The sequence below is a fragment of the Dermacentor albipictus genome, chromosome 5, assembly GCF_038994185.2.
Source record: "Dermacentor albipictus isolate Rhodes 1998 colony chromosome 5, USDA_Dalb.pri_finalv2, whole genome shotgun sequence".
Lineage (NCBI taxonomy): Eukaryota > Metazoa > Arthropoda > Arachnida > Ixodida > Ixodidae > Dermacentor > Dermacentor albipictus.
The window spans coordinates 151,398,153-151,425,896 of record NC_091825.1 but is presented as its reverse complement, the minus strand read 5'-3'; the positions used below and the strand labels follow the sequence as shown (position 1 = coordinate 151,425,896).

General features: G+C 46.4%; 1 protein-coding gene and 2 long non-coding RNA genes across 3 annotated transcripts; 1 reads left to right on the top strand and 2 right to left on the bottom strand.

The window, feature by feature from the left end:
* Nucleotides 1-6,896: 6,896 nt before the first annotated feature.
* On the top strand, nt 6,897-25,913 carry LOC139060204 (uncharacterized). The gene is made up of 3 exons (XR_011514671.1): nt 6,897-7,029; nt 10,013-10,045; nt 25,779-25,913. It is a non-coding gene; the product is annotated as an uncharacterized lncRNA (long non-coding RNA).
* Nucleotides 19,087-27,299, bottom strand: LOC135902126 (uncharacterized). The gene is made up of 3 exons (XR_011514670.1): nt 27,285-27,299; nt 26,042-26,813; nt 19,087-19,202 (listed from the first exon to the last, which is right to left on the bottom strand). It is a non-coding gene; the product is annotated as an uncharacterized lncRNA (long non-coding RNA).
* LOC139060203 (uncharacterized) lies at nt 19,383-24,825 on the bottom strand. Its single transcript, XM_070539185.1, has one exon. It carries the CDS (start codon nt 20,531-20,533, stop codon nt 19,832-19,834), a length of 702 nt encoding a protein of 233 aa, XP_070395286.1. The 5' UTR covers nt 20,534-24,825; the 3' UTR covers nt 19,383-19,831.
* Nucleotides 27,300-27,744: the final 445 nt, after the last annotated feature.

The following is a 27,744-nucleotide window of genomic DNA, read 5'->3' as shown; positions in this document are numbered from 1 at the left end:
TATCTATCTATCTATCTATCTATCTATCTATCTATCTATCTATCTATCTATCTATCTATCTATCTATCTATCTATCTATCTATCTATCTATCTATCTATCTATCTATCTATCTATCTATCTATCTATCTATCTATCTATCTATCTATCTATCTATCTATCTATCTATCTATCTATCTATCTATCTATCTATCTATCTATCTATCTATCTATTGTCTGTCTGTCTGTCTGTCTGTCTGTCTGTCTGTCTGTCTGTCTGTCTGTCTGTCTGTCTGTCTGTCCGTCCGTCCGTCTAAACTCTAATCCAATCTAATCTGTAACCTCGCGGAAATTCGTATGCATGCTCTCCTTTCCAAAGCGTAATGTGCTCAGGTCTCAAGAAAAAAGTTCTGGCAGAACCGATCTCACGATGAATGTCGACGTTAATACGACTAGCACTGAAGCAACGTAGCGTCACACCGCATTTGCACCACCGAAACGCGCCATGCATGAGGCGTGTATGCAGCCGGGTTCCTCTCTCGCGCTTCCCACTGGATCTAGTGGCGCCGCTGCGAAGCCTACGCGTGGCGCCTGTTCAACTCGCGGGTTCAGTCCCACCCAGCACAGGATAAATCTCAAACGACGTCTTTTCATTGAAGAGCGGCACATACCTATAGTTAGACATAGCATGTGATCCAAGTTGGCCCGACAGTCGGTTTTGAACCCTATTCCCTGAGCACAGTAGCCCGATCCTGTACCCATTGAACCATGGACCGTTCAGTACGTGATACAAATGCCAATCGTATTAAAACAAGCCAAACTGTCCCAGAGTCTGCTGCACATTCTATAAGTACGAAAGAACTGCCGGGTATGCTCTCCTTTTTACGTGACGTGGCCGCTGGCTTGTCCAATGAATGCGCACTGAGACATTTCATGAAAGTGATCGATCGAGAATGCGGCGTTCGCACTCACCCTTCCAGGCTCCCAATCGTATTTCCATCACGAAGCGTCACCTAAATTTCGCGTTTTAGCGGAACCTGCCCCCCGTAAGGATTTAAAACACGATAGTTTAATTCCACCTGTGAAGGCTGCATCACCCTGTAATCATGCGCGGCGTTTCTGCGGAGCAGATATCGCAGCTGACTTTCTTCCATTCGATTAAGTCAGACTCCTGCCACGGTTGTTAGAAGCTACCAACCCGCTAAAACTGAGGCATGTACAAAAGCGCGAGGTTTACTGCAGAATAAACGATTAGAAGCAATAATACGACGCATGCACTGTTTGTTATTATTGTTCGTCCTGTTTCTCGCATTGCACTTCTCCTGGGTATGTTTAACAACCTTACCAAGCTTGATACTCAAGTTAGTATAATTAATAATTTATATACATACATATCATGGACAATAACACAACCAACAGACAATGAAGCCAAGGAAGAGAGAGAGAGAGAGAGAAACGTTTATTAAACGAAACAGTGTCCCGAGTGAGGCCGGGTATCACCCTAATGTGGGAGGGCTCCTTAGTCCAGCAACCCTCTGGCTTCGACCAGAGGGTAAGCCAAGGAAAGCACCGGGGAAATTGGATGTGGTTGAAATTTAAATGTAAAAAATATTAAGGGGGGGGGCGAAAATGATCGTGGATGAAAATATAACTTGCCACAGGTGGGAGCCGAACCCACAACCTCCACATTGCGCGTGCGTTGCCCTAGCAATTATGCTGCAACAACAGCTATCAATTCGTTCATTAACTTGGGTATTTATGCTTACTAGATATAGTGTTAGCCAGCACCACTCAGAGCCATGTTGGAGGATGTGGAACATGCTTTGTTGCCCGATAGCGTCACGTAACACGTGAACATAGGACCACCGACACGCGGTAAAAAAAAAGACAAAAAAAATCTTATGCTATATACCTTATGACATCAAGGCTGCCAGATTCGAGACCCTCACAATGAATGAATGAGAGAAGAAGAAATACCGAGCTGCTCGATGTTTGTTTAAAACTAATGGGGTTTTATGTGCCAAAACCACAATCTGATTATCGGGCACGCCGTATAGCGGGGGACTCCGGAAATTTGGACCACCTGGGGTTTCTTTAACGTGCACATAAGTACACGGGTGTTTTCGCATTTCGCCCCCGCCGAAGTGCGGCCGCCGTGGCCGGGGTTCGATCCAGCGACCTCGTGCTCAGCAGCACAACACCATAGCCACCAAGCAACCACGGCGGGTTCAGTTCTTGTTAATCGTGACCGTAATGCAGCCAACGGATAATAAAGCCAAGGACAGCATCGGGGCAATTAGGTCTGGTTGAAACTGAAGTGTAAGAAATAATTAAGAAAAAGGAAACGGAAGTGGACGAAAGGATAAGTATCAGCTATCAATTCATTCATTAACTTGGGTATTTATGCTTACTAGATATAGTGTTAGCCAGCACCACTCAGAGCCATGTTGGAGGATGTGGAACATCCTTTTCCTTAACCTTTCGTCCACTTCCGTTTCCTTTTTCTTAATTATTTCTTACACTTCAGTTTAAACCAGACCTAATTGCCCCGATATATATATATATATATATATATATATATATATATATATATATATATATATATATATATATATATATATATATATATATATATATATATATACACACATATATATATATAAAATAAGCACGGGGTGTCGATCATGAACATGCTTTCCCTGTATGGGGGTCCACAATTCAAGAAAAAGGGGGCCACCATTGAAATTCGCAGTAATATAAGCATCTATTTTTTGAAAGTCCCTTTGTGTTATTCGAAGATCTGACGATTATTCAATTAGGTACAACAAGGAGGCTCCGCATTACATAACGTACCGACATGAGCGTGGTTATTTCGAGCTCTCGACGTCTATCATGCTGCAGGGAACTGTAGGGAGCAGGGGAGCATCGTGTCGTGGGCTGCTTCTAATCCTCTTCCGAACAACCCCGACGTGTCACGAAGACCGCTCGCAATCTTCGTCTCTTCGTCAGAGCTCTTTCTTTTTTTCTTTTTCCAATAAAACAAGGAGCCTTCTTTGATGCCCACTTTAGCGCCTGCGGTCGGTAGATTACGGCAGTATGCCCTCGCAAACGATAAGGAAACGATGCGCAGCCCTCGCGCGTTGATTACCTAGAACGTATACAGCAGCTCTTCGGATCTCACCTTCACGAGGATCCGTTTTTCACCCGGAATTTGTCAGCTGCGTGGTCCGAAAGATGTTGTATTTAATTGTGGCATATCACGCAGGCTCGCGAGGTGTTCGCCGAAGACTGGGTATGTTTTATTCAAGACAGAGTGGCTACCTGAATAAAGTAAATTTCACGCGCACGGCGTTCGTATAAACAGGTGTTTCGAGATAGCCCGGCTCCTCAAAGAAAGTGCGTCTGCACGGCGCACACGCCGTATATGTACGGTACGCGTGATTCCTATGCATGCGCGTGCACCGTATGCGCTATGTACGCGTGTAACCGCGCCGCGTGCGTGTAACTAGTGCTGCACGCGTGTAACCGCCCTTGCTACCACTTTCACGTGCGTCTGAAAATCTAATTGGCGGATCCAGAGGAGCCACACCTCTTGGATATACCGATACTCGTGCGCTGATGACAAACGTGAGCGTCCATAAGTGGCCGGACTTCCTCGATTTCCCTATATGGCCATAGCTAGTGCCGGAAGTGTGTTCACTTCACTTCAGATTATTGCTGCCACTCCAGTCACGTGTTTATCCTTACATCTGCACCTGAGTTCAACCACACCTCGGATGACAGCCCTTGCCTATGGCGTGTTCAATTCTGTGTACCAAAAAGAAGGGAACGATCATCAATGCAACAGAATCAGGCACAAATAATCCTGTGGAACATGGGCCATCGTAGTCTACCTTCCCTCGTCGTCTCTTCCTTAATTGTTCAATCAATCAAAGGCGCGTTCCTTTCTTTCGCCGTGTCGTCCGTCACTTTAAAGGTCTATGCTAACAGCTGAGTCCATGGTTTAGTTTGCACTTCCTTGAAGGCTGAGTCACCAAGTTGTACGTCGCAAGCGCATAGAGTTTATATAAGTATGTCATAAAAAAAAGAAACTTGAAAGGTGAGCATTGTGGTCTGCGGTTACTTCCGCGGCTTCTACCGCCGCACTGATCCGTGAAGTAATTACTCTGTGCAGGGTGCGCGAAGTGGTGGTCGCTTTTAAATGGCAAGGCGCTCAAATTGCGTCGAACCAAATTTTCGCATGAATGCAGCGGATACCCGCTAAAGCACCAAACTCGGGAGTTACGCAGACTTGAAAAGCCAAGGCCACTCGCACTTGTGCGTGGGCCGCGCCGAAGCGAAACCTTCCTTTCTTTCTTTCTTCCTTTCTTTCCTTCCCCTCCCTCTCTTTCTCTTCTTCTTCTTCTTCTTCTACTTTTTTTTTTCTCGAGAGCGCCAACTATTGCTCTGAAAAGGCGCCGTGTGCGCATATAGCATTTTAGTTAGAATTGATTGGGTACACCCATTTTGAAAACACTTTCGTGATTATATGCCTTCTATCACTTTCTTCTGAAAGGGAAATCGCCCGCAGAATGCGACTTTCTCGTCCTTCCCGAATAGCCTTCATAACGCTCTCGCCGCTCTCAGGTTGCGAAATGTGCCATACGATAATTCATAAGACATTTATTTAATTGGCAACGTATAGTTACTTAGTAAAACAACTATATTGGTTAATCCACATTTACATACTTTCATATTGCTGCAAGTAAGCGTTGACGAACAAATTTTATTTCCACTACACTATCTTTGAAATTTTCGGCTCTTCCCATATAAAGCATTTGGCATATAGCTGAGGATGTGGCTCCGATGTGTGGCATCCATGTAGTTTCGTAGAACCTCATGGATGCCAGTATTATCCAGTATTACCAGTATTACCAACTTCGTCCAAAGTTTTTACATTTTAACTGTTACGAACCTTGTTTTGCTGAATGTAATTTCATCTTACACCGATTTCAAGACTTAAATATTATTCTGGGGTTTTACTTGCCAGAATCACAATCCGAGGCGCTCCATAGTAGGTGACTGATGATTAATTTGGCCCCCAATGTGCACCCAATGCGTGGTACACGCGCATTTTTGCAAGTGCGTGTAAACAGCGTGTCCAGGACCCTAAGGGGGCAACGGGGACATCAAAGCTGGAATCCGGACTGATCCCAGCTTTGAACTAGACCCGCACTGCCCGTTGGGTGCCCTGGAGATTATGCTCCACCTGCTTTATTATAATCTCAGGTGCTATCCTGTGATGTAACCAACGCAAGAGGGAACACAGAAGATAGGAAAGGCGGCAAGGTCAAGCACTAACTTCCAACTGGCGTGTGTTACAAAAAGGCACGAATATGCCTTTTTGAATATGAATAGGCCTTGGCGCACTCTTATTGATTTGTGCTGCTCATGCTAACTTGCACAATTATACCCGGTTGTGGTCAAGTGCGCTAGGTTATACATTAATGCCTTTTTGTAATAATTAAACACCAGCTGGAAGTCAGCGATTGCTCTTGCCGTTTTTCTTGTGTTCTGTGTCCCCTCTTGCGCTGTTTACATCATCATGGAATACCAACTAGCCCGGACTCACGCCTTGCTCTTCTGAGACCTCCGTTCGAGGCTGACCGTCCTGGAGTGTCGGGAAGCCGAATCTGAGAGAGATATTTTTCCCTGGCGTACTGGCAGCACATCCTTATTCATCCTGTAATGTTTCTCGGTCCAGAAATGTTTTTGAAGCCAATACAGTCATAGGTTTCCTGGAATATGTATTAGCCCAACGAAATCGTGGTGCATCCTCTCTTCAGAGGATGCTGCTGTGATAGTATTTTTGTATAGCACATGCCTCCAGCCCCTTGTGTTTCAAGTGTTCTGGTGAAGCAATTTTTAGATCTGACATATTTTATATATCGTATCATTCTTTCGCAATGCATCTTAATGCTCATAATATACGTCATCGGCCATTGCCATAATATTATTACACGTAGATTTTACGCCCTCCACAGAGACTATATTTAGGCCCCTTTACAGCCATGTCACATCAACTTCATAGAACTCATCTCTCCACTGCAATCTCACTAACACTGGCATGGCGCTCTTTAACCCCACCTGGCCCTTGTGTCACTAAGCAATACCCATTCATTCTACATCTCCCTTCGCCAGAATTATTTTCATGTTTGAACGCTAAGTGAGCTCATAGAAGCTAATTTGACAGGAAATACAAACAGTTTCCCGCAGAAAGATGCGAGAAAAAAAGAAGAGGCGCGTTCTGCGCGCCGCCAGATAGGATTCCCCGCAAAGAATATCTGCCTGCTTGACCAGAGAACACCTACAACCAACTTGGCCAATCAATTAACTTGACTCTACGATGGTAAGTTAAACGACGGCAAACCAGCGGCCGTGTTTGAACTTATTCTAAATTGGCGCCTCTGGCGCAGCTAGCTTCCGAGATTTGCGCGCGCCGACTGTTTTGCTAGTTTTTCTTCGGCTGGCCCATTAACCGCGCTCCCCAGCAAAAATGTAATGCTGCGCGCGGGCTTGGCTACGCCGACAGGGCGCTGTTATGGCTTACCAGTGACTCTACCTCCGCCGTCCGCTGTGCAACTTAATCTCGGAGGCCACGTTTACAATTTTTATTGCTGTTCACATTACCTACAATCTATAATAATATTTTTTCAATGACTGACAATAACTAATAATTAAAAATTAAAAAAACTAAAGTCGCAAGAGGCCGCCGAGAGCCAACATTGGCCTTGGCGCAGATGTGTAGAGGGTTGGGCCGGCGTTGGGCGTACCCGGTGGTTCTAACGGGTACGTTGCGTTCACCCAAATAGCCAACTTATTACTGATTTGGCTTGGCTCCCGTTGGATTTTTAAAAGGCGGCGGTAGTGCGCTTTGGACATTTCTTGAATTTCTTGTGAGTGTCTGTGCAACAACGTGTAACCTTTCTCTATGGTGAAACCTTTACGAGGTGTTTCTGCGTTGTATGTTCGATTTAAGTGGTCTTCGCTGCCGTGGTTAGTTTGTTTGGCTGGTTAGTACATGTGCAAACGGTCTTTTGTGATGTTCTGGAGTTGTGGAAAGTCGTCGCCCCTATTGCAAGTACTTGCGTTGTCGCGACATCATTCGAACACTATACGATCAGAGCAGAAACAAGTGCTGTAACCTACCCCGGTTATTGTGTAGGCGTCAGCTCTCGAAGTATTGGTCAATGCACGGTGGGAGCCCGTTTTATCTGCGGATGCGTGCTTGCACCAACTCTGACGAAACTCTGATCATTCGGGACCTATGAAAGCAGTGCTGTGTTGTTTTTGTTCCCTGCTTAGTTCGCCTGTTTACATACTCGCCTGAATGTGTGCTATTGTGGTTTTTAAGTTTTCCCCCGTGGGTCTGTACCAGATACCTCGCATTCAGCTGCTTGTCACCTGTGGTCGTTTATAACTTTGCTGCAGAATTTTGTCCTTAAGTCGAATAAACTTTGGAAGGAAATCGTGAAGCTTTACTCCCGGAAAGCGCTTGTACGTCCATAGAATTTACAGTTCAAATGCAACACATATCCTCATTTAAATTTTAGAAGAATTTATAGTTTCCGTAAATTGAAATTGCAGATAAACAGAATTCAATAAATTGAAGATTTCTATATGCACACCAAATAAGTTCTGCAAAGTAAAACGGTTTGTTACATTAAAGTTCAATATATGGAGGTCTAATTGTACAAAATTGATTGATATAGGGGTTGATTGGATACAGGGTGTGCATATTCACACGCTTCCGTAGTCAGTCGTTACGTGCCGCTCTACTTGGGCAATAAACCAAGCAACAATGTTAATGTTTTCGAACTGTTCATATATCGGGAGCACACCAAGAAGGTGATCTAAAACCTCCAGGCATATGGTGACTTTCTGTTCCAAAAGAAAAAAAAGTAATAGTAATAATGTGTACAGTGGCATAGCAGAGTAAACAAACAAAAAAGCTGTCTTTTTAAGACAATGCTACATTTTTTTTTCCTAATTACAGCAGCTGTTCAATGTGTTCTAGACCAGTTAGGATATTTGAAAATTCAGTGTGATGGGCCAGTCTGTTTCCCTTAGTGTTATAATGGCCTCATATTCTTGCGAAGTTAATCATATGACTCCTGTATCCTTACTACGTTGAACTCCTGAAATGTTCATTCCGGCCACTGCTCCTCATCCACCATGCTGCTTCTGCTTAATAGTTCTCAAGGCAATTATATTGCCCTCCTCTCCCTATTATTCAGGCGGAGAAACAGATCCACATGGCCATCACAAACTAATTTTCACTTGCACATGCCCTGACGTTCAAAACATTGCAGTTGAGCTGGAAGCTAGAATCAAGCTAGAAGCTAAAGGGAAGCTAGAATTAGCACTAGTGAAATGTGAAGGTTGTTAGCAAAAGTGCCCACAGTGTGTGATGCCACAGTTTATGCGAAGATAAAAGTTTTGAGAAAAATTGTATAAATTTTGCAGTTGATATTGTTTTATTAATGCTGCTCTTGCTTTAGTTATCCTTTTTTTTTAGTCACCATATGTGTTAAATGTCACAGCATTTGATATTATAGCATTGACATATATCAGTGGGGTGGGGGGTCCTCATCTGGATAGTTCATTTCTAATGCATACACTTTGCATGGCTTGTTCGCGTTGCCAACACCTACTGTATTACTTTGCTAATAAAACCTTCACAATTGTTTTTCACACATAAATAAAACAAGCAGTCTAAAAATGCTCCTTTGTCTCATGCAATATAGCGCTCCTCTCAACTAAAGCTGTATGTTCTCGAGACACAAGTTGACAGCTACATGTTAGCTGCAAAACCTCTTAAATTTGCAACAATATTGAATATATTGAGACAAAAAAGCTATCTTGGTGAACATAATGCTGCAGATGCTGACCAGCACATGAGTAGTGCTTCTTTTATTACAAACATTTAATCACATTGCAGAGAGTGTGTACCACTTAAATCACAATCATTTTATTGAGATATTTTTGTGTCATTTGCATGTGGCAGAAGCAGGAAATAGTAAGCTGACTTTGCCTTAAAGCAAACATATGCATGAGAGAGCGCTTAAAGCATTACTTGTTCAAACCGAGGCTTTGGTGTCTAGATTTCACGACGAAGAGAGTAAAATGTGAGGTCACTTACCCTGTATTCTGAAACCATCTATGACTGGAAGCTTCATTCCACTGAGATGAGCGCAGTGCCACCCCTTGACTGAAGACGACGCTGTGTTTCACAGTAATTGACATGAAGTTTAATTAAAGCTAAGCAACCGCCTGTGTCAAGGAGTGGGGCTGCTGTGCATTTGAATCCAGGTGGAGGGTTGAGTGGAGAATAAAGAAGTTAGTCATCTTTACCGATCCTTGAGCCTCTTAAGAGATTTCCTACAACATCTAAGCTCAGCCTTTCTGTTTTCTTACAGCATGGTTATTACAGGTGGTACAAAACATTCCATTGTACAGTTTCTATAATTCTTTGGGAAAACATACATCACCTCACTAAACAGGAATAGGCTCAATAGGTTCACTGGTATCATCTATAGTGTTTCCATCCAAGACCTATTGCTATTACAAGGCATTGCAGACATTCAGTGACGTAGCCAGAAATTCATTTCAGGGAAGGATTCTCCACTGGCCACTACCACTCCCCCATCACCTCTCTCTCTAGCACTATATAAATGTGTGGAGGGTTTTACATCACACCAAGACAAACTCCTAGCACTCCCCGGACAGGAATGCTTTAGCAATGAGGATGCACATTTTTACGTTGCCAAAACTTTGCTTAACTTCTGACAAAAGTTTTTCATTGCTAAGACTACGCCTTAAATTATGCTATCATCCTTGTGCTGTTTTTAAAAATGACTATATTAAAAATAACATTTTGTTTACAAATTCATGTATTTATATAATGTATATTATGACCTTGTTGGTACATTACTTAGGAAAGTGAACTGTGCTAAAAACATGACAGCGCTCTGTCTTGTGTCTTCTTGTTTGCAGCCCAGACTTGTTGCAGCCCAAGTAACAGTGAAGGTCAGCGTTATTTTCTTACCAGATTTGCTAGTGATTGGTTCAGCCATGGCTGTGTATGGAAGAGAGCGGGCACTATTTTGCAAGTCGCCTATTACTTAATTGCAGGCATTATGGGCATGCTTCCCTGACACCTGCCTATTCTAAAGACTGCAAAGCAGCAAGCACAGCACATGCTATGACAGGGTAGGTGAATCTCAGCAAAGGCAACTGGCCACAGCTATCTGGTGTTGAGCGATCGAGCAGTGATGAGACAATCCCCCTATGTCCCATAATTTTTCACTTCATTCTTGATGCCCTTAATGCGTGTCACCACCCTAGCCCCCTTACTGTATCATCCTCCCCACTCCCTGGAGCTCTCTGAAACTCTTTTCACCTAATCACTGTCCCGTTTTTCAACATTCACGGGGTTGTTGAATGACACAGCATTCTATAACATTCCTATATTTATGTTTCTGTGTGGACATCGAAGCCATTCACCTAGCTCCCATAGTTTGTTGTGGCGGCTTCTTAGCTTCCCTGGTCCACATTCTGTAGGCCTTTCTTTCTTGTCCCGTTTTCTCTCCATTTTTTCATTCTTAGCAGTGTGTACAAACTAGCCTGAGAGCAAGGTCTTCTGAAGTTTATTAGCATAATGAAAGTCAGAGTCAATGGAAAATAAAAGAAGAAGGTGGGGGGAGTGTTCTTTATGAGTTTTCTAAACAAGCAAGTTGATATAAGTAAGTTGTATAATAGCAAGCACCAAGTATAAAAGAATAAAAAACACATTTGCACTTCTCGTCTGACGAAATTTACTGTGCTTTTACAGAAATGAAAATCATTGAAAAGGAAGTAAGTGTTTACGTTGAGATACGAGCACATAATCTGTAAGCCTCGTAAGCTTATGTCAAGTAAAACAACATGAAATCCTGAGAGATTGAGCTTCTTAAGTACACGTGTTATAATAGGAACACCAACCTTCTTCAGTATGATAAAAGCACTGTAGATCAAGGTTCTCCACGTAGTGGAAACATTGTTAAATCTGTTAAGATGTGAATGTGGGCAAGTTGGTAACAAAGTTCTAACTTGCTAAAGCACATTACTGTCCTCATCGAACTAATGACTATAGTTTCTTGTACATGTGTCTTGATCACATTCAGCACAACATTATGCATTTTTAGCTTTCTTTAATACATTCTGTAGCCCCTCAATGGATTCAAGATGCTAGAAACCTATGTTGAACTACAAAGTGCTTGCCATTAAAAAAGACAAGAAGTCAGTTCCTGTGTTAGAAATATTTATTAGTTAGAGAAAGGCTAAAATTTAGTATGAACATTAGCCATGTCTTGAAGTTTTCATCCTACTCATTTTACAGTTGAAGCTAGCTTGCTTCTCAGGTTACTTGTGCTTAGAATTAAAGCACAACAAACAGATGAATGGCTTGCCGGGGCGTTATTCACAGAAAGTGGTCACTTTTCTCACTCTCTCCATAGAGTTTCGGCTACTGCTGGTACTGTTGGCCGCATAGCAGCCAGTGCAGAGCCACTGAGTGTCGTGTGCCGATGTGCCAGTTTTTCTTAGCATGTGGACTCTTCTCCCACGAGTTTCTTCGATGTTGTCTTGACGAGGGCCGAACAGTGAATGAGCTAGTTCATCTTGAAATTTTATAATTGGCGTAGAGTTTCCTTCAAGCATGCCACGAATGTTCCACGCATTTATGATGAGACATCCAACAAGCAACTCAACAGCTACCTTTCTGTACCACTTGAGTCCTTTTCTAAGGCAGTTGTGGTATAACGTCATTTGGTCACTATAGTCGACGCCCTTTTTTGCTGCATTGTAATCGAGACCGGCCTGATGTTTCATGATCGGTGCATTGTCCCTTGTTTTCTTCCCACTGTCCACCAAAGTTGCTTCATATTTGGCGACAGATGTGAGTATCAGAACAGGCCTCTTGTCCATCCACTTCAGTGCCTTCACTCCATTTTTGGACTGAAGTTCGGTAACACTGCCATTTGCAACCTTTACTTCAGTGAGATCTTTTGGCAGCCCTTTCCTCACTGAGCAAACTGTGCCACGAATGAAAGTGTCTTCCTTTAGAAGGCGAAAAGTGAGCGGCAAGCTCATGTAGAAGTTGTCTACGGACAGCGGGCACACAACTTCCTTGTAATTTTGCAGGAGTTTCAAGCATACATCTTCGGCATGTCCGATGCCAATTGTTCAGTCACACTTTCCGGCATATACATCAACCTTTAGCCTGTAACCGTCTTTGGTACATGCCTTGAACAGCCTGACTCTGTAAGAACAAAAGTCTGCCACGCCATGGCACTATTGTTTCATCTATCACAACCTCCTTTCCTGGCTCTAGCACAGTGGCAAAAATTTTGGTTCAATTTCTCTACCAGAGGATGGATCTTAAAGACATGATCCTGCAACTCTGCAACCAGTTAATTGTCCGCAAAATGCCGGAACCTCAAAAGTAGGGAAAAGGCGGTCACGGCTCCTATTTTGATGAATGAGTTCAACACCATACAGGTTACTTTTTGCCCAGTAGTGACTGGGATAGGAAGATGGACGAGATTAATACAAATTGGTATTCCAACAAATGCTTTCGTTTGTTGGAGATTGGTTTCCATCCAATTTTTCAACTTTGATTTAGATTTGGGAGTAGGAAGACGGAGGAGACCAATACAAATCAGTATTCGAATAAATGCTTTAATTTCTTTGGCATTGGTTTCCGTCCAATTTTTCAAGCGTGATTTAGATTTAGGAGTAGTTGACTTCAACACTTGTGTGAACCTGTTTGTTTCATTGACCATCATTTGCCAAATGTCATCCGTAATAAACAGTGAACATAAAGATGGGGCATAACGGCTAGATGGCAACTGAATGATAGTGGGCGGCCTAGAGTACGTGTGGTGTCACACTAGGCGAAGTGGTTGTTGCCGGTGTCCATTTCTCTAGAGATGGGCTGAGAGAAATGAGAGCATTGTATCCTGAATCATTCACCTCAGAATCATCAGTCAGGTCTGACTCTCCATTCGACATGCTGGCTGAGGTCTGTGATGGTTCGTAAACACTATCTTTGTCACTGATTTCACTGTCCACTGCTGAACATCTGACACTGAAGCACTTGACTCATCCGCTGGTGATCGCGAAGTTGCTGGTGCATTCTTCTGGCCCAAAACTAAGTTTATTTGTTTTCTCTGCATTGTGCTTTTTTTTTTCATCCGTAAGGGGCATGAGGATCTATCTATTAGACACGCTGAAAAGTTTGGGAGTAGCAAGAAAAATGCAGGTACTTATTCCAATGGCACGTATTTCAAAGACTGCTGCGAAAGTTTGCCAGAAACCCGACTGAGAAATGCGCCGCCACTCCACTCTCCGAAACAAACATGCCACCGCATGTCCAATGCAATAAAAATATATATTAGTTGCAATTTCAAACCTCAGATGGCAACACAAGAGCGAGAATTCTTGCGTGTGGGTCACTGGTGAGTCACGCCACACACAGCATAAAAACGTTTTCGTTGAGTGCATCGTGGATTGCCAGTGGTTCATAGCATTTAACATCAGACAAGTAGTCTACTGGCTATCTATAATCTCACACAACAAAAATCGTACCTCTGAGTTAAAGTGTCATAATGTTATCGCAGCAGCAAGCAGATGAATGCCCGTAACTTTGCTGCTGCATAGGAGCACAGGCTGTGCTGTGATGGCACTCAGAGTGACACGTGACTTAGATTCAAGGCAGCATCAGTTATTTGTTGAATCTGTTGCTGCAGTGAACTAATTAAAGTTTAGAGAAATAATGAAAAATACAACCCGAATGTCTGGGTGCTTTTGTTTTACTTCGCACTGTAGCAAGAGAGATGAATTTCCGTTTCGTCTCCTTTTCCCGACGTTTGCACGCGCGCAGAGAACGAAACTATACGTCATTGTCTACATGTGTTCCAGCATTGCGATCATAAATGCTCTCTTATCCTCTCGCGTTTGCCTCAGTGCTGGGGCACTGACTTATACCGCTAATCACGTGTTCTCGTGTAGAGCGCGCACTATCGTCCGCTACAGGAAACGAGACAAGCGCAACAGCTCGCGCGACACCGTCACCGGAAGTGCGCCGGTGACGGGACCCCTCGGCTCCGGTATGGGAGAACGCAGTGAAGGAAATTTGCTTACACAGGCGAAACGGGGAATGTCGAGAGAGTGTTTATATAGGCGGCGACGCTCGCCTCCTGAAATCATGCGTTCGCGGCACTTCAATCATTCTCTATCTGCTGTTAATGAACCAATTTGAAAAATGCTTGCGGTAGAACACTTCTTAGAGGGCACGTAACAACTTTCAGTGTATAACCAAAATTTGTTATGTAGCCTGTGAGGGGCCCTTTAAAACAAACTCGGTAAAAATCGGGTGTACTGTGGGATGTTGTTACAGCTGCGTCGAGCTTCACAGCCCTCTACACAAGCATTGCTGTGAAGCCTGTGGCAGAAATAGAGTTTTATTCAATCAAAGGACTGCATAGAGCGCGCTCTCGCGTTGTGCTACGTGAATTAAATCATTCGTTTCCTGCCTGCACAAACGTTTGCGTCTCGAGTGGATTTCAAGCACACCGTATAATAACGTGCAGTTCCGTCGTGCTTCGCAGCACTATACACAAGCACTGCCGTAAAGCTAGTGGCAAAAGTAGATGTCATGAAACCAGATCAATGCATATACCTCGCTATTTTGGTGCGCTGCGTGAATGGAAACATTGCTTGCCTGCCTGCACAAACGTTTGCATCTCGAGTTAATATCAAACAAATCATATAATATGTGCAGTTTCGTCGAGCGCTTCACCGCACTGCATGAGAGCATTGCCGTAAAGCCTGTAGTATAAATAGGGTTTCATGAAGTCAAATTAATGCGCAAACCTCGCACTTGTGGTGTACAAGGTAAACAAAGAATTCGTTGCCATGTCTCCGCAGTAGTTGGTCACGTTGATTTGTGTGAGCATATTGGTTCATGTGCCCCATCTACCTCTGTGATGAGAAAATAAGCAAGAATATCAGCTGCTATGTGTCGATGCATATGCTTTTTATTACAAGGTGTAGGAGCAGTACATCTTACTGCATGAGTAAACCACTCATGGAAACAGTACGTTCCTTGAACATTGTAGCTATTTAATAGCCTAGGAAGCGCGCTATATTGAAAGTTGCAATTTTTTTTCTGTTCGCAAAATTCAATAACTCGATGCTTTTTCTAAAAGCAAAAAATTATAAATTTCGCAATGATACGTATGCTGCGTCAGTAAGTTAAGTAGGCAGCACATAATTAGGCTAAACCAGAGGAATATCCGCAGGTAGGGATTTATACAAATGTACAAAGTATTTTAAAAAAAAATTTTCTCAAATGTTTTCAGTGTGGAGTAAGGAGTTGCATGTGCGTCCAGCGCTGATTTCCAGCGCTTAATTTTTGTTGAACCTTGATGTAACAAAGACGTAACACTCAGCACTCTATTTTGTTACATCAATTTTTTTTTTACAATGGAACACTGCATTCTACTATAGGTGCCGCTCATGCGCCCCAAAATTTTGGCCCCTCTAAGGAAGTCACTGTTCTCTAAGTTTCGCCCGAAACTTAGATATCGCTACTTCCAATTGACACTCGTGAAACCAGCAGCCACGTCGGCTTGCCGCCTTTACACCGGCCGCAAATTACTTTTTAAAAATGTGGCACGCGCGGGCCGTGTATATGCACTCTGCTGCGCGCGGACAGCCATATGCACGGGCACGGCCGGGCATATGGCCGTGCCCGTGCGCTCTCTGACCCTAGCGCGCACTTGATCACGGGACGTGGACAGCGCGCATAAAGCTGCCATCCTTCTCGGCTCACCCTCGCACCCTTTCATTCGCAATTAACCCCAGCATGTGGGATGCAACGGAGCACTATAATTTTTGTCACACTTGGACTTTAAACCAAACATCAGGGCGATGGCGAAAATTCGCTTAGGGTGTCCAAAAATTGCTATCGCAATAATACACTATGGAGAAAGGTATTATGTAAATTATCTGTGAATGGGTCGAAACCCCCTAATTTCCCAAACACGCACCCATCCACTGGCACGCTGCACACATGGATCCCGCGCGGCACGCTGCATCATTAAGGCGTATATCGTTCTTCGCTAGCTCTATGATCATTTATGCAGTAGTCACTTGGCGAGAAGCTTAATTTCCAACCTATGCGCAAGTCTCGTAGATGAATTTCGAAAGTACACGGACCATATATATGTTGGCAAAATAATCGGAACTCACTATTTAGACTCGCCAAAATTATAATTAGCTGCTCACTTGAACTCATAAGAATATATATTCTTATGAGTAGTATATACTACTCAGCCGAGCTCACTCGGGCTCAAACTCGCCAAAATACTGCTCAGCTGGGCTTACTCAGACTCATGGGATGATCTCAGGGAGTTGACTCATCAGTGAGTTTGCCAGCGTATGATGTGTGCTGAACCACAAACCTGGCTTTCTTGAATAAAAACAGTTGATCGCTGCAGCATATGGATGCACATAAGTGTAATTCAGAGAGCGCGGCATTGTAAAGGCTGCCACAGTTACCATGCCATGCTGCAGCTCATTTCAATCATGTCAAATGCAATACCCCTGCCAGCTTTTAGTCAGTCGATCAAATGTGATTGCTATTTATCTCATCACAACACCTCATTTTCCTGCCTAAGGCTTTGGGTGAATTTTCCTTGGCATCCATTTTGTTACTCTAACAGGTTACCAGTTATCTGTTGCCTATACGAAATTTGAAGTTGTGCACATGTCATGTGGACTCCATGCCAAACTCGTAGTACTGCATGCGTTTTTGCAGTTAGGTCTAGAGTTACAGAATCGCATATATGTGGGAGTTACTTCAGTTAGCAGCTGTAGCTTTGGAACAAACACGTGCATGAGAGTGTGCTTAAGTGTTACCTGTCAAGACTGGGAGCACCAAGGCAACTTGTGCAGTAAAGGCATGGGCAGTACGAGCCCACAGATTTTACTAAGTGTGGCTGAGGTGATGCGTCTAGATTTCACTATGAAGAGAGCCAAATAAAAGGTTGCCTATCCATCATACCTATTCTGGAACCTTTCCTTGAGCTTTTCTAAAACATTAAGCTCAGCGTGTACACTTTATCACAGCATAATTATTACATGTGATATAAAACATTGTATTGTGCAGTTTCTCCAACTCTTCGTGAAGGCATCTATCCATACATTAAACAGGAATAGGCTCAATGTTGACATATCTCCACAGTAGGATCTCCAGGACCTCGTACTGTCACAATGCATCACAGACATTATTTAAGTGAACTCCAGAAGTGAAGCTCTTCGTTAACATTGGCTAAAATTGTATTTTTATATAGCAAAGTGATCATGCATAAATCTGTATGTCATGACAGAACACTTTGTTTCTCACGGACTTTAGTTTACAATTGTTTTCAAGATCAGGAAAATTGTGCAGTGTGCTAGTTGGTTCAACATACTTAACACTGTTGTGCGGAGTGACGAAGGGACAGGACTTGAGCGAGAAAACAATAGACACCTGAGCACAAACTATCAACTGGTGATTATCACAAGGCAATGATTCTGCTGAAAAGTAGGAACCAAAGGAAAAGACAAGTCGTGGAAGCATACAACCTCAAGGTGGCCCCACAGGGCTCATGTGTCAGCCCGCCGTCTATTTCACTCAGCAATAAAGAGATTAGCATAATCACTGACAATAGAGGGTGTAGGTAGACCGGGAAGAGGACTCCTGTGCATGCGTGTAGGCTTTATGTACGCTTCACTTGCAGAAAAATAAACCAGTTCATAGTTTGCGCTCAGGTGTCATGTGTTGTTTTCTCGCTCAAATCCTGACCCTTCATCGCTCTGCGCAACAGTGTTAAGTTTTCAGGTTGTTCACTATGTGATGTAGGAAGGGTAAAATTGATGGGAAATCCCAATATTCTCGGGCATATCGCGAAAAATATGGCCCAAGTCAAAGGCTTCACTGTCCCCTTATATAGGGCAAATAGTAATAGTTCGAATTCTATGGACGCTGGTTGCTTTTTCTGACTTGACCTAGGCAGTGCTCAGCTCTCAGTTGAAAGGAACAGGTAAACAGGAGGACTTGCCACATAAGCAGAAGGTAACACTCCAGACTTAACCTTAATATACTGTGTGCTTCCACAGCCCTAGGGGGCTAGTCTGTAAGTGTTGACTAAGTGGACTGTCCATTCCAGTACATGCTGAATGAATAGAGCACGAGAGCCCATGGTGATGATTGCCACTTGCTCTACCAGCTTATAGCTCTACCTAATCAGTGTGTGCTGAAACAGTCCACGTAGTGGATCCTTACAGAATCCTTCCCTAGACTGATGTTTATGTTGGTAGGTTGCAAGTATTGCACTTTCTTTCCTTTGATGTGGGCAGTTCCCACATATGGATGCAATTTAACATATTGTATTCATATTGCCTTTGGTCTATACATATCTAATTAATGCTTATAACCAGGCCTACAAGCTCTTGTCCTGCATATTTATATAGCCTTCTCTTTGGAGAATGGAGTCATTCTCCATTATACCCTCAAGCACGTGAAGTAGACACTGCAATAACCCCAAGGGAGGGGGGACAGTAACGCAAAAACCTTATTGGGCTTGTATTGCTGCTGAAGGATGCACATACCATTTATGCTAAAATTCTCAGCAGACATTCCAAAGTTTGTACGAGTTCGACTTTAGCTGGCTAAACTGAATGATTCATATTGAAGGCAATTCTTGCAACATTTGGTCAAACTGAATGAAACTGGACAGCACAATTAGCTGTGTTCATCTACCATTTATACGACTGCTGCCCCGAGCATTTTGCCTGTTGCTTTGCCTTTCGTTTCTGTACTATCAAGTTCAAGTACACACGTACTTTATCACTGTACAAGTAGAATGGCTTCAAGGCTTTTCCTGGGCATTCAACAGTCACTATTTATTCCTATAAACCTTCCTGCATGTGAAGGCAAAAGAAACTTATTAATTCATGCTGGAAGTATAAAAAGACAGGTATTTGCACAGAAAATGTTTATTTTGAGCACCGAGGTTCTTGCTGATGTAGATATGGTGCTGGCTCCCTCCTTGCCCGAAGCATGTGCTTGCTGTAAACAGCACCAGATGATGGCTTCCTAGGTCAAAAGATCAAAGTGAAATAAGAGGCATTTTGTTTTAGCCCCGGAAAGAAAAAGCAGGATTGAGACATTAACATGTATAAAAAATACTTGCCTAAAGAAAAATTAATACACAAGCAAATTCACTAATGAGAGCAGCATTCCGGGCAAGTTGGTAATCCATTGCTTAAATGATATTGCGCGACATAAAAAACGACACGGACGTGAAGGAAGACGACACACCAAGCGCAAACTACAACGTTTGAGCAGAAGTACACACACAAATGTGAAATGCATGATAAACGAGCCTAGAATCTGCCAACAGCAGCTATGGTACAGCTACTAGACAGGTATATAATAATTGGCAAAATGCAAAAAAAAAAGCTACGTGTGCCTTGCGAAGTCTTACGGCGTAGGTGCAGTCAGGTACCTGTACCTGGTTCCTTGTCTGCAGTGGTTCCTCCCCTTTGCCATGCACAATGGTATTTCGACTGTACACACACACAGCTCTCACTTTGATTGCACCTGTGCCGCCTCACAGAGCAGCATGCATTTCTTGAGTCTGCTTGTCAAGCACATTAAAAAAATAAAAAGGCAAGCTACAAAGCTAACATTTTAAGAAAGGTTTTCCAAAATTTAAAGATGGCTCAGTCGCACACAAGGCCCCTTTTTGCCATGAGCAAGTCAAATCTCCTGTTCGATCGCACTTTGCCTAGGATAGTGCGTGCCTGGCTCTGCCGCACAGCCGTGCGCTGGCTTGGGTCAATCCGCGCACGCACCGGCTCCCTCAACGGCACAGTTTTTGCTTTGCACACGGTCAGCCTGGGAATCCGCGATGCAGCTTTGGGTGTCTGCAGCGCACCAGCAGCACTGGCCTTAACGGCGAGGCGGGGTATGCATGATGCCGATTTGGGTGTCTGAAGCGAACGACCAGCAGCACTGGTGCTCAATAAGATGTTGCGGCGGGCAGTGCAGTCTACCACGGACTTCATTTTGGCAAACTCTGCTGCATGAAGCTTGGTGAAGTTTGGAGTCTTCCTCACTTTGGATGCCAACTTTGGCATGGGAGTTTTTGCAGCCGCAGCATACTTCGGCGGCACAACGGCTTCGACACTCGACTCTGCAGCAGCTGTGTCTGGGGCAAAAGTCACAGTACTGTTTTCTTTGCCCTTGGCCAGCCCACAGGCAACGGACTGTCGGATGAACTTGACAACTTTGGCCTTCTTCGGATTGCCCTTGTAGGTGTACCCCAGCTCCCGGGCCAATGCTAGGAGCTCGGCGTATTTCTGAGACTCGAGGTCCTCGATGTCGGGTTGGTTTAAGCCTTCCATGAGCGAAAGAGCGGCCATAAAGAGCGGCCATAAAGAGCGGCCATAAAGGCTCGAGTCTCAGAAATACCTATCATTCTTCTTTCCATTGCTCGTTGCGTCGTCCTCAATTTGAGTAGAACCCTTTTCGTAAGCCTCCAGGTTTCTGCCCCATAGGTGAGTACTGGTAAGACGCAGCTATTATAAACTTTCCTCTTGAGGGATAATGGAAACCTGCTGTTCATGATCTGAGAATGCCTGCCAAACGCCAAACCTCCTATATGAACTGGCAAATACCGATGTCCAAATCCGACAAAGCAAAAACGACATTTGCTAACCCTGATGGGCTCTACGAGTTCAGTGCAATGCCTTTTGGACTCTGCAATGTGCCTGCCACATTCGAACGCATGATCGATAAGTCTTGTGTGGCTTGAAATGGAAAACCTGTCTGTGCTATCTCGACGACATTGTGTTTTCAACCATGTTCTCACAACATTTGCAACATCTTGATGAAGTCCTTGCCTGTCTTGCAAATGCTGGTTTGCAGCTCAACACACGCACACGCGCGTGTGCGCACACACACACACACACACACACACACACACACACACACACACACACACACACACACAAATGCAGTTTGGCCAGCAAGGCCATCAAAGTTCTGGGGCACATAGTCTGCAAAGAAGGTATTCGTCCGGACCCCGAGAAGCTTACTGCCATCCTCGAATTTTGTGTCCACTGCGTCAAAAAGACATGCACAGTTTTCTTGGACTTGCTTCTTCCGGCACTTCATATGCAACTTCGCTACACTTACGTCCCCGCTCCATCAACTCCTCCCCAGTAATGCACCCTTTGTTTCGTCCGACGAATGTGAACATGCTTTCCTGCTTTTGCAACATGCCCTGACGTCAGACCCAGTACTGCGCCACTTTGATCCAACCGCGCCCACCATCTTTCACACCGACGCTAGCAGTCAGTCTCGGTGCCATTCTACTACAATGCGACAACACATTCCGCGAACGAGTAATTGCTTAGGCTAGTCGTGCACTAACCAGTGCAGAAAATTACTACACCATAACCAAGCAGGAGTGCTTTGCTGTTGGGCTGTGCAAAAATTTCACCCATGTCTTCATGGCCGCCATTTCACAGTCGTTACCGACCATAACACACTGTGCTGGCTTTCATCGCTAAAGAATTTATCAGGTCACCTGGGTTGCTGTGTGCTTCACCTACAGGAGTACGATTTCAATGTCACCTACAGGGCTGCAAAGAAGCATCAAGACACCAATGCTCTCTCTTGCTACCCTCTGCCGAATCGTGACGATTCACCATAACCTCTCCGTGATTGTGTACGTCCTGAGTCCTCTTCATCGGCTTTACCCATTGTAGCCCTCGAATGGCTAAGACACAACAGCCCATCTGTCCTTGTGTCCCACTAACGCATCGACCCACACTGCTGAACTATTCTCCAACGCATGGAAGATTCTTCGTCACCTCCAAACGCCTGACTTCGTCGACAACTTAATCAATTCAAGCTGCACAATGGGGTTTTACATCGCAACATTTATCACATCGATGGCAACAAATGGGTCCCGGTCATACCATGTTCTCTGCAACGTGAGGTGCTTGAAGCCTTTCACGATCATGCGACGACTGGTCCTCTAGGCTACCACAAGACTTACAACAGAATATGAAGTTGCTGCTCCTGGCCTGGCCCATCTTCAGCCGTTGCGAAGTATGTTGCACCCTGCGTTCATTGCCAAAGCAAACCCAACAGCTCCTTCTGGCTTTTTACAACCTCTGCCTTGTCCCGCTTCGCCTTTTGAAGTAGTTGGAATAGACTTGTACGGTCCTCTTCCCATGACCTCACATGGAAATCGTTGGATTGCAACGGCCATAGACCATCCAACACGCTATGCGGAGACAGCATCTCTACCATCCTGGACTGCTGCTGAAGTCGCCGATTTCTTTCTACACAACATTATCTTACACCGCAGCGCTCTGCGCGTTCTCCTCAGTGACCGCAGCAGTCTTCCTCTCTTCTATCCTTACCGAAGTTCTGTGCGCCTCTAACACAATTCGCAAGACGACTTCCAGTTACCATCCGCAGACCAACAGCTTGATGATTGCGATGTACAGTCACGTGCAATATGAATTGCAACACCGGTACCCGTGGTCGAAGGGGTTCCAAGGCTGTACGGCTGTGCAGACACATGGTAAGTTCCAGACCGAAACACAGCTTCAATTAGTGGTGTCTATTAAACTGCTATTTCGAATGTCAGAGCTGCTGCGCAGCCGCGGAGCCCCTTCAACAACGAACAAGAGTGTTGCAAGTCATACTGCATGCGACTGTACATCTACCCTGGCCACACGAACGGGGATGCAATCCTGTCGTTCATGACATTCGCCTATAACATGGCTACGCAACGTACCACTGGATTTTAACATTTTTTCTTCATCTATGGCTGTGCACCAAGTTTCATTCTTGATGTATCATTCCTTTCGACTCCTGTACCCCCATCAGTTCCTTTCTTGGAACAGTTTGTGTCTCGCCTCGCAGAATGCAGACGCCTCGCCCCGTTTAACACCGACGTCTCCCAGGACGCTCGCAAGTTTCGTTACGACTCGACCCACTGTGCTGTAACTTTTTCTCCTGGTGACCAAGTTCTTTGGACTCCTGTGTGCGTTCCTGGCTTATGCAAAAAATTTTGCAACACTTCTTGCTTATGCAACACTTCTTGAATGCCCACACCACCATATCGTCGGGCAGCGAGCACAACCTGCGACACCCATGTGGCCAGTGACGAGAGGCGGCCTGCGCAGCTGGCCGGTTGGGGTCATCAGGTTGTCGCCGGCCATCCACTGATTATATTGTTCACGGACACGGTCTTTAACAGGCTTGTTGAGCACGACGTCCAGTGGCTGAAGTGTTGACGTCATGCCTCCCGGAATGACGGCGAGTTCCGTCCTCCCGTCGCGGAGTGCCAGCTTCAATCCTGCGGTCAAGTGCCCGCGAAAGGCATCCAAGACGAGCATGCTCGGACACCGCAAGAGTGCCCCTGGTTGCCGATTCCAGACGGTCTTAATCCAATTGAGCATGAGGGCCTCGTCCATATAGCCCTTTTCATTCACGCGAACGACATCCCGTGGGAAAGCCTCTTTCGGCAGCGTCTTCCTCTTGAATATTATGTATGGGGGCAGCTTTCTGCCATCTGCAGTACACGCGAGCATCACCGTGAATGCTCGTTCCCCGTAGAAAGAAGCTCGACTTCTTTTGCGCCGCGTTCGCACACTGTGGTGAGCGACGGCATGTCGAACCACACCGGCATTTCATCAGCGTTGCCGATCTGTACCAACATGTAGCCATGCTGCTGCCGGAGACGGATAACATAGCGCTGGAATTCGACCAACTTGTCCTCGTATGCCTCTGGCTGCTTCTGCCAGATTGATTTGCGCTGTCGAAGTGCGAATCCCTTGCGTTGCATGAAGCGACGAACCCAATAAATGGAGCCCTTGAATTGTTCCTTGGGCAGTCCGGATTCTCGGGCGATCTCAATAGCTTTGATGCAGATGAGTTCTGCTGTGACTGGCAAAGATCTGGCACGATGCTCGCGGACAAAATCCGCCACCCTGTCTTTGAGCTCCGGGTGCACTGCGCCATAGAATAAAGAACTTCGTCAGAATAAAGAACCGCGCAGCGCCCGCGAGTTGGGCCGCGTCGGTCACCAAGAGGGCGATAACAATGTGGATGCCGAAAGGTCTGCGCTCCTACATGCTGCCAGACGACTATTCATGCTGTGCCAAGGGCCGGTATGTAAGTCAAGGGGTGAACTTTTAGTAATATTTTTGGGAAAAAACCTCAACCTATATTCCGCACTATACGGTACTCGCACTGCTGGAGACATATGCCGTGGCCGAGAACCTACGGCTTCCCGACTACTCGGGTGCCACCACCTGTGCCACACGCAGTTGCACTGCGGCACCCTGCCTAGATGGAGTCCATAAGCCAGGAAAGCCACGCACAGCAATCTATGTCCGCAGCACCCTGGCGCGTGCTGTTCTACCTGTTGCTGACATCGCCGGTGGCCCCTTGGAGTCATGCGCCATTGTGGTACGCCTTGGCAGCCAGGACACGGCTGTGGCGAGCATCTGCATCCGTCCAGGAAAGCCGTGGGATCCCTCCAGCCTCATCCAGCTGGCTGTTTGCCTTGGTGGGCATGCAGTCCTGTGCAGTGACTTCAACGCACACCACACGGATTGGGGAAGCCGCAGCTGCACCCGCTGAGGCAAAGGCCTCACAGATGCCATCAGCTGAGCTGGCCTGCTGACCTTGGAACACCAGGGAGCCCACCTACGTCTACCGCAGAGCTCGCACGGCCATTGACCTCTCCCTCAACACTGAGCAGTGCTCCTACTCCTGGGCCACAACTTCGGACAAATGGGGGTCTGACCACTTCCCTATTGTGATCAGCCCGAGGTCTGGGAGAAGGCCTAGGTCAAGAACTTATGTCACAGACTGGTCCCTGTTCCGGAAGCACTGCAGCAAGTTGGACGATGGCCGTGACTTCCTGAGCGCCATCGTGGATTGTGCTCAGGCTGCCACCGTTCAGTGCTCTACCCAACCAGATACCCCCGCTCCGGACCTCCACCTGCTCAACATTCGTTCCTCCAGGCGCCGTATGGAGCGTGGAGCAATCCGGATGGGCAAGGCAGAGCATTGGACCGAGTACAGACGTGCAGATGCCCGCTGCAGACGCCAAGCCCGGCGCAGGAGGAGCCTCTGCTCTGCCATCGAGGGCAGGTCCAGGGGACCCCTGGCTTGGAGACTGCTCAAATCCCTCACCAGCAGGAGAGGAAGCCTACAACCTGTCCTCGCCGTGGCCATCACGCTGAGCATCAGCGAAGAGGCCCTTGCGGAGCTCCTCGCCAACCAGTTTGCGCTGGCTGTACCACGCACTGCAGCCATCCTGAAGGTAGGGCAGCCTTCCGTCAGCCTGCCTAGCTGCCTGCACAACCACCACACAGGGTCTTCGCTTCTGTAAATGGCCTGTCATCCAGTCTTGGGAGCCTGGCCTCACAGTTCATTGGCCCAGAAAGCAGTCCGAGCGCTTTTTCGCTACCTGAGGGCAACAGACTTGAGTGCCCGACTATAGACATCCTACACTTAAGTTCTCTCTCTTCCTCTTTCACTCCCCATTCCCCTCCCCACGTGTAGGGTAGCAAACTGGACTCAGCCTGGTTAACCTCCCTGCCTTTCCGTCTTCCCTTCTCTCTCACCACCCAGGGTGGCCATCGAGCCAGGTTATGGCTATCTACCAGGACCCGCTGACGCTGCACGAGCTCCAAGCATCGCAGTGCACCAGGAGCCCAGTGCACCAGGAACCCAAATGCTTCGCAACCTGGCCGCCAGCGAGCAGCTGCACCTGCTTGACTGCTTAAACATCTGGCAGTCAGGGCAGGTGCCGGAGTCATGGCGCACAGCCTACGTGGCCCCCATCCTGAAGGCCGGCTGAAAAACGTGAGCTCCTATCGGCCAGTCTCACTCACCTCTGCTGCTTGCAAGCTGATGGAGGCCATTGCTTTCTGGCCGATGAGCAGATAGGCTTCCGGCGGAGCTGATGCAGTGGGGACTCCATCGTGGACGTGGTTTCCACGCTGGAAGAGGCCAAGGCCTGCGGTGACGCCGTGCTCCTGGTGCTTATCGGCATGAAGGGGGCCTTTGACGGCCTGCCCTATCCAGTCGTTCAGCAGGCCCTGGACCTATTTGGTAGAGGGCGTCCCACAAGGATCAGTGGTGAGCCCTTTCCTGTTCAACCTGGCCCGACTGCCTGCTGTCCTGCAGACTGACCCCCACAACCACGTGAATACCTCCATCAACGCGGACCACATCGCCCTATGTGTGCGAAATCCACCACACAGCCACAGCAGTGCGCGCTCGGCTCTGCAAAGAGCCCTCGACACCGCCGCTGCTTACCTGAGCTGCATTGGCCTTGCCATCTCGGCAAGGAAGACGGAGGCCATGCTGCTCCACCCAAGAGCAACCGCCCGCTGCACAGCTGCAACTGGAAGGCGACCTTGAAGCCCGGCAGTGACGTACCCGGGGCTACACGTTCATCACCGGCTGACCTGGCTGCCTGCTGTCAAGACCCTGCATGTCCAGGTCCTCCGGGTCCACAAGGCAGTCTCCCAGCTTGTTGCCCGAGGACAGAGCTGCACCACTAGGTGGGCTCTGCGGCTGTACCATGCAGTAGCCACCTCACGCCTGCGGTACGTCCTCTCACTCGTGGCACTACCACGTGCCCGTCTCAAGAAGCTGGAGCTGCAGCATAGGGCCGAGATTAGGTTCTGCCTGGGCGCTCCCTGCAGCTCTGAAATCGCTGCAACCTTGGCCGATGCAGGAGCATGGTCCCCATCACTCCTGTCACAGCCCACATTCTACAATCAGCCACAGCTGTGCACATCGCTGAATGACACTGCGTTCAGGAATATCGGTCACATACCGACCGCACGCACAACCCCCATCACACCTGCACTGAGCATTACGCTGCGGAGAAGGCTTATCAGTGAATGGCTACTGACAGCGCAGCGAAATTTTGGTTCTAAAGCAATTTTTCCCGACCGTGCAATGAGGCCGCAATGCGAGACCGCAACGAGGCCGCAATTTGGTGACTTTATTCACTACCGCCCTTAGCCGGCAGATCTGAACCGTGCATCAGGAATGTGCATTTCCATTGGGGAACAATAGAAACTCTTATTTAGGCTAAACAAGCGCGCGTACGTACGTACTTACATGCCGCACTCGGGACATCTGCCATTCAAATATTCTGCCATGTAGCAGCACCGTAACCAAGTAATGTTACTGTTACGTGCTTCTGACAAAGACTCTAAATAACTCTGAAGGAGCGCAGTTCCGTGTAATATACGTTCTCTGCATTAGGACACTGTAGCACTGGCTGGCCGGTGTGGCGGTCCCTGCAATGCATCACAAAAGCTCGTGAGGAACCTGGCTATAAAGTATCATCACAGAACACCTATATATGGCATCATGCAGTCGAAAGATTAGCTACGCGCAGTAGATGCACATCAAACGCAAGGACGAAGTATACTTACGAGAAGCAAAAGCCCGAAAAATAAGCGATCCACCGCTTCGTGCACTCCGAGCCTGCCATATGCCATATTATGCCGCCAAAAAGGCCAGATGTGACATCACGGACGTGAAAAAACAAAGACCGGATGTGGCGTCCCGGACG